The sequence below is a fragment of the Puma concolor genome, chromosome E1, assembly GCF_028749965.1.
Source record: "Puma concolor isolate L17-30 chromosome E1, mPumCon1.1.hap2, whole genome shotgun sequence".
NCBI classification, from domain to species: Eukaryota; Metazoa; Chordata; class Mammalia; order Carnivora; family Felidae; genus Puma; species Puma concolor.
Genome location: NC_141680.1, coordinates 29196012 through 29209956, shown reverse-complemented (window position 1 = coordinate 29209956; position 13945 = coordinate 29196012). Strand labels below are relative to the sequence as shown.

The 13945-nt window shown below is 35.7% G+C and overlaps 1 protein-coding gene across 3 annotated transcripts in view; it reads left to right on the top strand.

The window, feature by feature from the left end:
- Positions 1-13656, top strand: part of GDPD1 (glycerophosphodiester phosphodiesterase domain containing 1) — a 50505-nt gene extending 36849 nt beyond the window's left edge. For 2 of the 3 annotated variants that reach the window (XM_025917407.2, XM_086686816.1), the window contains 4 exons: positions 4406-4539; positions 10580-10639; positions 11840-11891; positions 12329-13656. In XM_025917407.2, coding sequence (XP_025773192.1) covers positions 4406-4539; positions 10580-10639; positions 11840-11891; positions 12329-12451 — 369 coding nt within the window. In that variant the 3' untranslated portion in view covers positions 12452-13656. Of the gene's footprint in view, positions 1-4405; positions 4540-10579; positions 10640-10769; positions 10889-10976; positions 11118-11839; positions 11892-12328 lie in introns of those variants that run through there. The other variant, XR_015244038.1, reaches the window with a different exon arrangement.
- Positions 13657-13945: the final 289 nt, after the last annotated feature.

Here is a 13945-nt window from a genome sequence, read left to right as displayed (position 1 = left end):
AGTTCATGAGATTAAGCTCTGACAGCACAGAACCTGTCTGGGATTCTCTCTTTCCCTGTCTCTCTGCACCTTCCCTGCTCATGTGTGCTCTCTCTCTCTCTCAAAATAAATAAATAAAAATTTTTAAAAATTCTTAAAATAAAAAATAGTGATAACAGCAAATGTTGAAGAAGATTTGGAGAAGCTGGATCTCTCCTACATTGTTAGTGGGAATGTAAAATATGACAACCACTCTCTTAATTAGTTGGATAGTGTACCCAAACTAAACATACACTTACCATATTAACCAGCAATCTCACTCTTGGACGTTTATCTCAGAAAAGTGAAAACTTATGCACAAAAAACCTGTCTATGAATGTTTATAGCAGCTTTATTTATAATAGCAAAGTACTAGAAACCAACCAAAATGACCTTCAGTGGGTAGATGGCTAAACATGATGTAATACTATTCAGCCATAAAGGGAAAGGAACTACTGATACATGCAACAACCTGGGCTGCCCTCATCCTTGATGTCATTTCACTTGGAAAAAATGAACCTCAAAAGGTTACATACTGGAATCACCTACATTGCACACCTGAAACTCACATATATAACACTGTATGTTAACTGTCTGGAATTAAAATTAAAATAAAAACCTAAAGAAACAAAAACCAAACCAAAACAAAAAGGTTGCATACTGTATGATTCCATTTATGTAACATTCTCAAAACTATACACACAGAGCAGATAAATGGCTGTCAGGGGACAGGGACTGGGGGCAAATACAGAGAGGTAGCAGGAGGGAGTTCTCATTTGTGATGGAGCTGCTCTGGCTTTTGACTGTGGTGGTGGTTACACGAATCAGTACATTGTTAAAACTGCACTAAACCAAACACATGCACAAGTGAATGGAGATTTTAAAAAAGGTGAAAACTGCATAAGGTCTATGGTCTAAATGATATACCAGTATAGTGATATTATACTACAGTTATGTCAAATGTTACCATTTGAGGAAGCTGGGCTAAGGGCACATGAGACTCAACTTCCTGTGAATCTATTATTTCGAAATAAAAAGTCCACTTTTGACCCAGAATTATAGAACTTTTCCTTTGATTCACCAATTTTTTTTAGAAGCCTCTGGCTTTCTGTCATTTTAGAATTTAAAAACTCCAAACTTCCAGCAGTCATTTTCAGACATCATAGTAAACATGTCTCAAAATATTTGTCATTCATATCATGAACATACCATATAATTAAGTCATACATCTTTTACAATTCTTTTTTTTTTAATTAATGTTTATTTATTTTTGAGAAAGAGAGAGAGACAGAGTGTGAGCAGGGGAGGGGCAAAGAGAGAGGGAGACACAGAATCCAAAGCAGGCTCCAGGCTCTGAGCTGTCAGCACAGAGCCCAATGTGGGGCTCAAACTCACAAGCCATGAGACCATGACCTGAGCCCAAGTCGGAAGCTTGACCGACTAAGCTACCCAGGCACCCCTCTTTTACAATTCTTAAAATACGATTTATAAGAATTTTACATTAGTCCTTTAATTCCCAAATGCTAGCAACTAAAAATATAAAAATAAAAAAAAAAGCAGCACACCGTGGTAAGAGGAGAACATGTAGAGCTTATTTCCACTTAATGGCTTTTATTTTTTTTTATTTTTTTATTAAAAAAAAAATTTTTTTTTTTTAAATTTTTTTTTTCAACGTTTATTTATTTTTGGGACAGAGAGAGACAGAGCATGAACGGGGGAGGGGCAGAGAGAGAGGGAGACACAGAATCGGAAACAGGCTCCAGGCTCTGAGCCATCAGCCCAGAGCCTGACGCGGGGCTCAAACTCACGGACCGCGAGATCGTGACCTGGCTGAAGTCGGACGCTTAACCAACTGCGCCACCCAGGCGCCCCCAAAAAAATTTTTTTTTAAACGTTTATTTATTTTTGAGACAGAGAGAGACAGAGCATGAACGGGGGAGGGTCAGAGAGAGGGAGACACAGATTCTGAAACAGGCTCCAGGCTCTGAGCTGTCAGCACTGGGCCCGACGCGGGGCTCGAACTCACAAACCGCGAGATCATGACCTGAGCTGAAGTCGGCCGCTTAACCGACTGAGCCACCCAGGCGCCCCTCCACTTAATGGCTTTTAATTCATTCTAACTTAATGCAGTGGTTCTTTTGTTTGTTTGTTTGTTTTGTTTTGTTTTTTGAGAGAGAGAGGGAGCACGTGGGGAGGGGAGAGGGGTAGAGAGAGAGAATTTTTTTTTTCTTTTTTGAGAGAGAAAGGGCATAAGTGAACGAGGGTGTTGAGAGAGAGGGAGAAAGAGAATCCCACGAGGGGTAGAGAGAGAGAGAGAAAGTGGAACTTACCCAAGGCGGGGCTCGTGTTTACCCGATGCCGGGCACCAGTTCACCCAAGTGTACTCAAACTCACCAACCGTGAGGTCATGACCTGAGCTGAAGTCAGATGCTTACCCAGCTGAGCCACCCAGGTGCCCCACTTAATGCAGTGGTTCTTAAAGTTGGCTGGATGTTGGAATCCTAAATCCTAAATAAAGATACTAATGCTTAGGTCCCATTCCCTAAATTCTATTTATTTTGTTCAAATATAGTTGACATAATGTTATATTAGTTTCAGGCGTACAACACAGTGACTGGACAAATCAGTACTTTATGCTGTGCTCACCACAAGTGTAGCTACCATCTGTCAACCATATAACACTATTACAATACCACTGACTCCACTCCCTATGCTGTACCTTTTATCCCCATGAGCTGTTCATTCCATAGCTGGAAGCCTGTATCTCTTACTTCTCTTCACACATTTCTCCCACTCTCCTCCCCTCTGGCAACCACCAGTTTGTTGTCTGTATTTATGGGTCTGTTTCTGCTTTTTGTTTGTTTATTCATTTTGTTTTTTAGATTCCACATGTAAGGGAAATCATACGGTATTTGTCTTTCTCTGTCTAACTTATTTCACTTCGTGTAATACCCTCTCAGTCCATCCATGTTGTCGCAAATGGCAAGATCTCCAGATATTCTAATTTAGAAGATACAGAGTGGCACCAGCTGTTATGTCAGTGGTGTGCCAGCATACCAAACCCCACCCTCTCCCACCACCAGCAGCCTTGCATGGCTCCCAGAAATACCAATTATTTTTTTTAGTTCTCTGGGTCCAAAGTTGTGTAAGTTTTGAGGGTCAGCTCCTAGCCCTATTTTTCCCATAAGCTCTGTTATTTTCAGTGCATGAATTTGCAGAAATCAAGTTTTTCAGGGACTTGTACATTGTGTTACAGCTGAAACACCTGTATATAAATAAGCCTAAAATATTACAGAGAGACATATGAACAGAGAGAGAAGAAATGCTCAAACTTATTTATTCTCTTTTATTCTCTTTTTTTTTTTTTAAATAAAGAAGTGAGTAATTTAAAGCTAATATGTAAAATAAATTACTTGTGGGGCACTTGGGTGGCTCAGTAGGTTAAGTATCCAACTTGATCTCAGTTCAGGTCTTGATCTCAGGGTCGTGAGTTCAAGTACCACATTGAGCTCTGTGCTGGTGTATAGCCTGCTAAAAAATAAAATAAAATAAAATAAATTACTTTTTTGCATAACTTTTTCAATATATTATTTTTGTATAGAAAAAATCAACTCTACCATAATTTCTATGTTTTAAAGACAAATATAGGAGGGGCTAGGGAGAGGAGGATACGGGGAATTGTATGCTAGGCATAGAGTTTCAGTTTTGCAAGATAAAAAGAGTGCATATCTATATGAAGCTTACATTCTAAGAGTTTTGAGATCTTGAACATATTTTCCAGTAGAAACCTAAAATGATGGCTTGATTCTTGGACTAGCTTACAAAATCTTAACTATATTTGATCCATAATGTAACTGAAAGATGACATATTTGCAACAGTGCTAATATATTTTATCTATAGATATTCATATCAATGTCATATCTTACTTAAATAATGTATAACTATATCTATAGATAAGAATACATATATATCTATATATAGATATATATGAATATATGTTGATCTTCAGTTACATATTTTTTAACTGGCAGTAAGGTTACTGAATGTTTCATATTTTCATTTCTTTATCTTGTTCTGTTAGATTCAGTGTGTTTAATCTCTAATAATAAGTACTGTCACCAACAGACAGAAGTGGTGTTGCAAACGCAGACATTAGGGAATAGAGAAACTTTAATATCATCAGTTGATGGTATAGGGCTCCAAGATAGATCTAACCCATTTGTCAAGGACTAACTATTTTTAAATGTGGTGTGTTTAGAGATGGATATTGATAACTCAGGGAGTACTTTTAACAAGTGTCCAGATACAGTCTTGGAAATTTTGAGGATGTGAAATAATCTTCTTTATTGAGCAGTTGTAAAGTAACATATTGTTTGTGTCTTTTAGAATTCAGATATTCCTATACTCTTCAGTCTACAACGTGTTCTGCTCATTCTTGGCCTGTTCTTCACTGGTCTCTTGCCCTTTGTGCCCATTCGAGAACAGTTTTTTGAAATCCCAATGCCTTCTATCATATTGAAGTAAGTGGTTACTCTGTTTGCATCAATTATCATTATAGGGGGACTAAGATCAAGGCTCATTAATATCAATATCAGTGAAATAAAAGATTGCTGTAGGGGCACCTGGCTGGCTCAGTTGGCAGAGCGGGTGACTCTTTTTTGTTTTTTAATGTTTTATTTATTTTTGAGAGAGAGAGAGAGAGAGCAAGAGTGAGCATGAGTGGGGGAGGGGCAGAGAGAGAAGAGGAGAGAGGATCTGAAGCACGTTCTGCGCTGATAGTAATGAGCCGAATTCGGGGCTCAAACTCACAAACTGCAAGATCACGACCTGAGATCACAGTCTCAACCAACTGAGCCACCCAGGTGCCCTAAGCATGTGACTCTTGATATTGGTATTGTAAGTTTGAGTTCCACATTGGGTATGGAGATTACTTTAAAAAATAAAATCTCAAAAAAAAAAAAAAAAAAAAGAATAGACTGCTGTAGTTATTTACATGTTTGATAAACTGGCCTATATTAATAATGCCTTTTGAAATAATTAAGACATATTTTTCTAAAATGAACAATTTAGGATTATAAATATTTAATCTGGACCCTTTTCAGGTATCAATAACTTTATGGGCCTGTGTACCCAGAAGTCAGATACAAAGAATTGAGCTTAATTGTTGAAGCTTTTATGTTAACCTATAATAGCAATTGCCCTCCAACTTCCCTAATGTATTTATACTTCATCACAATAGGAAGTGGAAATTCCATTAAACTCCAAATTCACCATTAGTATTAATACACTGAGGGAGAAAAACAACTACTACCACCATAACAACAACCAAAAAAACCTCTGGGAAATAGGAGAAAGAAAAGGATAGTGTTTGTTTATAATAGATACTTCTATATTTACATAATCTTTCTCCTGGGTACAAAGCCTTGCTTTTCACGCACTCATTTACTTTAAAGATAAAAATACGTAAAACACTTAGCACCTCCTGGCAGATAATAAGCACTTAATAAATGATAGCTTTTATTGTTCCATTATCTTTATCATCAGTATCAGAGAAAGACAGCTTCATCTCATAATCCTGCACCAATAGAATGTGATTTCTAGCTGTAAATTTCTAATAATCAGAGTCATGACAAAGGAATTTGGAACTCCTGGGGAGATCATTTAAATGTGATGTCACCTGGGATACCTGGCTGGCTCAGTCAGTAGAGCATGCAACTCTTGATCTCAGGGTTGTGAGTTTGAGCCCCACATTTGGCCTAGAGATTACTTAAAAAAAAAAAATTAAATGTGATCTCACCTGCATGGAAACTTTTTTCATCCCCAAACAGAACTTTAAAAAGTCAAACTGAACATTAGTGCAACAGTGATTGGGAAATACTGGTAAGAAAAACAGTTTGGTTGGTACCTTTGTATTTAGCATCTATGTTTCATGCTTGTTTTCCAATTTGAGTTTCTTTGTGATGAGCATGTTTATTTTATCTGTTCCCAGTTATATTTTTGGGCAGTCTTTGTAGCTATTTATCAGACAAAACAGAAACCACTTCTTGCCTACAAAGAAACCATTTTAATTTGCTGGATTAAAATGATTCCTAACCATTTATTCCTAAAGTACTTAGGTTTTCCTCTGGCCTGGCATGAACTATTGTGCTCTCTAAATTATGTGCACATGCTCCTTTTAGAAGTAGATATTACTGAAATACAGACATATGAACAAACTCATAGAATTAATCTTTTCTCTAAAAACTAATTGTGGGTTAAGACAAAGTAGAATATTGTGTGTGTGTGTGTGTGTGTGTGTGTGTGTGTGTGTGTGTTTTAATTTTTCTTTGATGGATGACAGTGGGTGCTTTCTAAGACAACATAATAATTTGTTTAATGAGCTGATTAATGTTTGAGATACTAAAAAACAGAGATTCCTAAAACTGCAACAAGTTCTTCCCACCTAGGCTAGAGTTAAAGAAAAGAGGATTTTATTTGGAGAGCTTCTAATAAAAACTGAATTCAGAGAGAAAGAAAAAAGTGAATTTAAGTGTGGAGACTCAAACATTCTAACAGTATAGTCAGGAGGAGTTAAAAAGGAAACAAGAAGTGAAGATCTGGGGAGAATGAAAATCACTGTGTGCTGTTAAACTTAGAAGCTGGGAAGTCTTCATAGTAGAGAGAGGCTAACCAGAGATTTGCTATGGGCACAATGCCAAATTAATGATACAGGTAGTTGTGCTGCTCTAGGCATTGAGGAAATTGAAGAAGGAACTCAGTGTAGGTCTAAAGGTCAAGTACACTTTTTCAGTAGAAAAGATAATTGAAAAAAACAGGGCCTACATTCAATATTCGCAAATCAAACAACGTGATACATCACATTAATAAAAGAAAGGATAAGAATCATATGATCATTTCAATAGATGGAAAAAGCATTTAACAAAGTACAACATCCATTCTTAATAAAAACCCTCAACAAAGTAGGTTTAGAGGGAACATACCTCAACATAATAAAGGCCATATATGAAAAACCCACAGCTAATATCATCCTAAATGAGGAAAAACTGAGAGCTTTTCCTTTATGGTCAGGAATAACACAGGCATGTGAACTTTTGCCACTTTTATTCAACATAGTACTGGAAGGAATCGGACAACAAAAGGAAATAAAACTGGTAAGGAAGAAGTAAAACTTTCACTATTTGCAGATCACATGATACTCTATATAGAAAACCTGAAAGACTCCACCAAAAAATTGCTAGAATTGATAAATGAATTCAGCAAAGTCACAGGATACAAAATCAATGTACAGAAATCTGTTGCATTTCTATACACCAATAATGAAGCAACAGAAAGAGAAGTTAAGGAATCAATCCCATTTATAATTGCCCCAAAACCAGTTAGGTACCTAGAAATAAATCTAACCAAAGAGGTGAAAGACCTGTATTCTGAAAACTATAAACACTGGTGAAACAAATTGAAGAGGACACAAACAAATGGAAAGACATCCTAGGCTCAAGGATTGGAAGAACAAATATTGTTAAAATGCTTATACTATCCAAAGCGATCAATACATTTAATGTAATCCCTATCAAAATACCAACAGCATTTTTCATAGAGCTAAAACAAACAAACCTGAATTTCTATGGAACCACAAAAGACCCGCAATAGTCAAAGCAACCTTGAAAAAGAAAAACAAAGCTGGAGGCATCACAATTCTGGACTTCAAGTTATATTACAAAGCTATAGTAATCAAAACAGTATGGTACTGGCACAGAAATAGACACATGAATCAATGGAACAGAATAAAAAATCCAGAAATGAACCTACATGTATATGGTCAATTAATGGTTGACAAAGCAGGAAAGAATATCCAAAGGGAAAAAAAGATGTCTCTTCAACAAATGGTGCTGGGAAAACTGGATAGCAACATGCAAAAGAATGAAACTGGACCACTTTCTTACACCATACACAAAAAATAAATTCAAAAGGGTTTTTACACCTAAATGTGAAACCTGAAACCATAAAAATTCTAGAAGAGAACACAGGCAGTAACTTCTTTGACATTGGCCATAACAATTTCTTTCTAGATATGTCTCCTGAGGCAAGGGAAACAAAAACAAAAATAAACTATTGAGACTTCATCAAAATAAAAGTTTTTGCACTGTGAAGGAAGCAATTAGCAAAACTAAAAGGCAGTCTACAGAATGGGAGGAAATATTTGCAAATGACCGATCTGATAAAGGGTTAGTATCCAAAATCTATAAAGAACTTATAAAATGCAGCACCCCCAAAATGAATAATCCAATTAAAAAATAGGCAGAAGACATAAATAGAAATTTTTCATAGGAGACATACAGACAGCCAACAGACACATGAAAAAGATGCTCGATGGGAATGCAAGCTGGTGCAGCCACTCTGGAAAACAGCATGGAGGTTCCTCGAAAAACTAAAAATAGAACTGTCCTACAACCCAGCAATTGCATGACTAGACATTTATCCAAGGGATACAGGTATGCTGTTTTGAAGGGACACATGCACCCCCATCCATGTTTACAGCAGCTCTATCAACAGTAGCCAAAGTATGGAAAGAGCCCAAGTGTCCATCGATGGATGAACGAATAAAGAAGATGTGATACACACACACACACACACACACACACACACACACACACACACACACACAATGGAGTATTACTTGGCAATCAAAAAGAATGAAATCTTGCCATTTGCAACTACGGGGATGGAACTGGAGGGTATTATGCTAAGTGAAATTAGTCAGTCAGAGAAAGACAAAAATCATATGACTTCACTCATATGAGGACTTTAAGAGACAAAATAGATAAACATAAGTGAAGGGAAACAAAAATAATATAAAAACAAGGAGGGGGACAAAACAGAAGAGGCTCATAAATATGGAGAACAAACTAAGGGTTACTGGAGGGGTTGTGGGAGGGCAGATGGGCTAAATGGGTAAGGGGCACTAAGGAATCTATTCCTGAAATCATTTTTGCACTATATGCCTAACTAATTTGGAGGTAAATTTAAAAAAATTAAAAAATTTAAAAAAAAGATGATCATCATCAATTATCATCAAGGAAATGAAAATCAAAACTACAATGAGATATCACCTCACACCCTTCAGAATGGCTAAAATAAAATCTCAGGGAACAACAGGTGTTGGTGAGGATGTGGAGAAAGGAGCTAACCTTCATGCACTATTGGTGGGAATGCAAACTGGTGAAGCCACTGTGGTAAACATTATGGAGATTCCTCAAAAAATTAAAAATAGAACTACCCTGTGATCCAGCAATCATACTACTAGGTATTTACCCAGCGAATACAAAAATACTAATTCAAAGACATACACGCACCCTGACATTGATAGCAGCGTTATCTACAATAGCCAAATTATGGAAAACAGCCCAAATGTCCATACACTGATGAATGGATAAAGAAGGTGACATATTACTATTATGCTAAGTGAAAAAAGTCCATCAGAGAAAGACAAATACCATATGATTTCACTCATATGTGGAATTTAAGAAATAAAACAAACGGCACCTGGGTGGCCCAGTTGGTTAAGCGATTGACTCTTGATTTCGGCTCAGGTTATGATCTCATGGTTCGTAAGTTTGAGCCCTACATCCAGCTCTGTGCTGACAGTGGGGAATCTGCTTGGGTTTCTCTCTCTCCCTCACTCTCTGCCCCTACCCCACTCATGCCCTCTCTCTCTCTCTTTCAAAAATAAATAAATATTTAAACATTTGAGGGGGAAAAAAGAAACAAAACAAAGGGAAAAAAAAGAGAGACAAACCAAGAAACAGATTCTTAACTATAGAGAACAAATTGATGGTTACCAGAAGGGAGGATGGTAGGGAGGGATGGGTTAAATAGGTGATGGGGATTAAAGAGCACTTGTTGTGATGAGCACTGGGTGATATGTGGAGTTGTTGAATCACTATTGTACACCTGAAAACTAATATTACACTGTATGTTAACTAACTGGAAACTAAATAAAAACTAAAAAAAAAAAAGAGAAGAAGAAGAACAGGGCCCAGGTCTTCAAATATTGAAAGGGGAAGAAAAAACATGCTTTCAGGGTCTTTTTAGTCTCATTTTTACCCCATATGTCTTTTAATTTGTAGTAAAGTTTGGTTGTATGTTTACATCTACTATATACTATGTGTGCTTGCTTTGACAGTACATATACTAAATCTACCATGTACTCAGTTATAGCAAAGTGAGAGAAAGACGCTTCACCAAAATAGAGAAGACACATGAGCTTAGGCACGCAGGGTCTGGAAAGATAAATTTTATTATTATTATTATTATTATTATTATTATTATTATTTTACCTTTCAGTAGTGGTAGCAAAAAAAAAAAAGCTTGAAATCAATAGAAACAGAGACCCAAATGGGCTTTATTTTAATTTACTTTTGGTTTGTTGTGTTTTTTTTATAAAATTTTTTTGAGCACATACTAAGTTCAAGGCACTGTGTTTGTTTTTGGACTCATTTTATTTTATCACACTGATACCTTCCTATGTTTCTAATGTATGTTTCAAATTTTATTTTGCTTCAGGCTAAAAGAACCACACACTATGTCCAGAAGTCAAAAGTTTCTCATCTGGCTTTCTGATATGTAAGAATTTTAGTTTCTTGATATACAAGTTATTGCTTTAGCTATATGTATTCCGTCCTATGTTTATAACTTAGAGCAAGCTTTCTGCATATGATTTGTAACAAGGACATATTGAGCACCTACTCCATAGGTGGATGTATATGAATCATTTAGAACTACTTTAACTACCAGCCGCAAAACTGTAAGAGGAATCTTGAAAGACAGTTTCAGCCAGCTTCAAGAGAAAACTGAGTGCCCTCCTACCCAAAGGTAAATGATTAGCTTAGGGTGATCTAGCTAGTTAGTATATAGAGCTGGTATATATAACCACTCTCTTCCACCTGTTTGCTGTTTTCAGTAACCTGCAGTCAAAGAAAGATGTGGTGAAAGAAGTGTATAGCAATACAGTATAGGTAAAAGTATACATTGACTACTGGCACATTTCTCCAGAAAAATCTGCGCCAACGTTTAATAGCAGAAAGGAAGCCCCACCTGTAGGGTGAGCATCTACTTCAAAAAAGATACTTTAATTTCTAAGACATGTTGAGTTTAATTTTAGATAAATACCACAATGTTGCTGTTATGTTTAGTTTCTGTTATTTAATCATTCTAATAGACATAAACAGAGTAGAAATAATATGTATAACTTTCCCATATAGTTCATTCCCATCATGCTCAAGTGATTTGTATTCTAAAAGTTTACTTTTAAGTCAATTATTTCAAACTCTAAAAAATGATATATATACAGTATATATAGTGTAAATAAGGAACATTAGGTTTCTAAGATTGCACATGAAAGACCAATCCATTATGTAAATAAATTATGATATTATAGAACTTGGCCCAAATTCTCTACCTTGTTTTAACTTGGAAAGTTAGAAACAGACTTCCAAGCTCTTTCTGACTCTCATTATGGTGTCAACAGGGAAAGTGAAGAAGCCTCTTCTCTCCTAAGCGGCTTCAATAAGAATGGGTCTCCTGAGGATCTAGTTACAGAAGGAATAGAAAGGAGGTTCTGGTTGTCCACCAGCAAGCAGCCAACAGTGAAAGGAGATCCAGCAGTTAGGACATGAATATATCCACAGTAGTTATTACTTGAGGCCATTGCTTTAAATCAGAATTATAAATTCTAAATGTTAGGCTAATTTAGTTCTAAAGACTAATTATGGTCTTTCATTAGAACTAAGAAATAACTAAATTTGTTCTGCTTTTCTTTTCTAGCTTACTAATGAGAAAAGCCTTGTTTGACCACCTCACTGCCAGAGGCATTCAGGTAAGTTTCTGGAATGATGCATTTTGGAAACAATATGTCTCATCAGTGTAACACAAGTGTAAAGGACAGGAACTTTTAACTGACTTAATTTGGGCCCAGCTCTGCTGCTGCTGCTGCTGCTGCTGCTGCTGCTGCTGCTTTACTGGTTCACATATGAAAACCTTAAGCTCTGCCTTATGTTTAACAAGAAAGCATTGGCATTTTAATAACTGGAGTCCACTTATGTATATAGGTGAGATTAGCTGAAGCTAAAGGGTGGGACAGTATATATTTAATAAGTAAAGTAAAATTTTTTAAAGGGTTCAATAACTTTTTAAAATTACAGGTTTAATAGGTTGTTTCTAGGTCTGCTGAGATTGTAGTGTATAAATGCTATTATAAAAATAATTTTCTATTTTAACATTTCTTCTCATACTTCTCACGCTTCTAATTTTCAGGTGTATATTTGGGTATTAAATGAAGAACAAGAATACAAACGAGCTTTTGATTTGGGAGCAACTGGGGTGATGACAGACTATCCAACAAAACTTAAGGATTTTTTACATAATTTTTCAGCATAGAAAAGGAGGTACTCAGAAGCATTCAAAGAAAACCTGAAGAGACCTAAGGAAAAAAAACAAAAAAACAAGTTTGCCATCATTTCCCTAAGCCATTTCCAGAATGGTAAAGGTTTAATCAGTTAAGTTTTTATTACCTCATTTTTAAGCTTGTCTGAGAATGTAGAAACTATATATTGTATATTTATTTTAAACAATATTACATATTTTACATTTGTAAATAGTTTGTTTAGAAAGATAACTGGTTATGAGTTGGAAGTAGAAGATTATTGATCAAGAGTTCTGTATATGATGCATTGTTCTACTATTATAAGTAATTCCAAAATCAACGACTTTTGGATAAATTTGACATTAGCCTTCACTGGAATAAGATCAACTAATTAGTAAAGCAAAATTACTGAAGGCCACTACAGCTATTCTGAGTTGTCTCATTATTTCCAGGTACATCTTGAATAAAGAGGAAAGAAAATACAGTGGGAGGAGAGCTTAGAAATCAGTGATACAGCTATTTGACAAGCTGTCCATTGTTAACAGAAGGCAAACTCAAAGAACTGAAATTTTATTACTTGATCAGAAGTAAAAACTGTAGACAATTAAATTTCTTGGCTGCTGTTGTTAATGGAATCTCGGAATCTTCTTCAGTGTAGCAGCGCTACCATGTCCTTTCTTTTTGGTAACCATTAAAATGGGAATTATTAAATGTAAATTAAGACAAGATCCAAATAGTCATATATTTATGTTTCCTCTAAAGAAGTGTAAATTTTCCATTTTTGGCAATGACTAACTGTTTGATCCTACATCTAGATTTTAAATAACATCTTGAGTCTTAATAAACCTATAAAACTGATGAAAGTACACATCATTGATTTAATACTTATGGTGTAAACCACCTGTTCCTGACCTTGAAGGATTTAGTCTTCTGAATATTAAGTGGAAACAATTTCTCAAAGCATTAGGCATCACTTTCTCAGCTTTTCTGATATGACTTCATGTAAATCTGTTTCTAATCTTTTTGACTAATTTTCATGACCTCTTTGGGAGGTAAATATAATCTGGAATAATAAGGGCCTTTTACCTAGATTACATCTCTCATTTGGAGTTGTCAGCAGCTATGAAGGATGATTATACTCCCATCAGTCTCTGGATGACATAAATAACATTTTGCTTTTTTGTTTAAACTGGAATAAAATTTTACAAGAACAAAATAAGGGTTCTTCATTGCTTTTTTGCAGTTGTAATTCTAAATATGCTTTATAGATTTTATAGGTTCTGGGGGGGCAGAATTTAATGAAGTGATAAATTGATAATATGAGTAAACACACCTGATATTTCTCTCTAGAATAAGGAAAACAAAAGAAAATACGGAAACACTCTATGGTAAAAAGTTGCTTCTTGGCATTTGAACAATAACTTGGGCAAGTAATCCAATAAATCAGTCATTTTTACTTGTGCTTACTATAATTTATGGTTATGGTTGCTAGGGATCATTTTGATTGT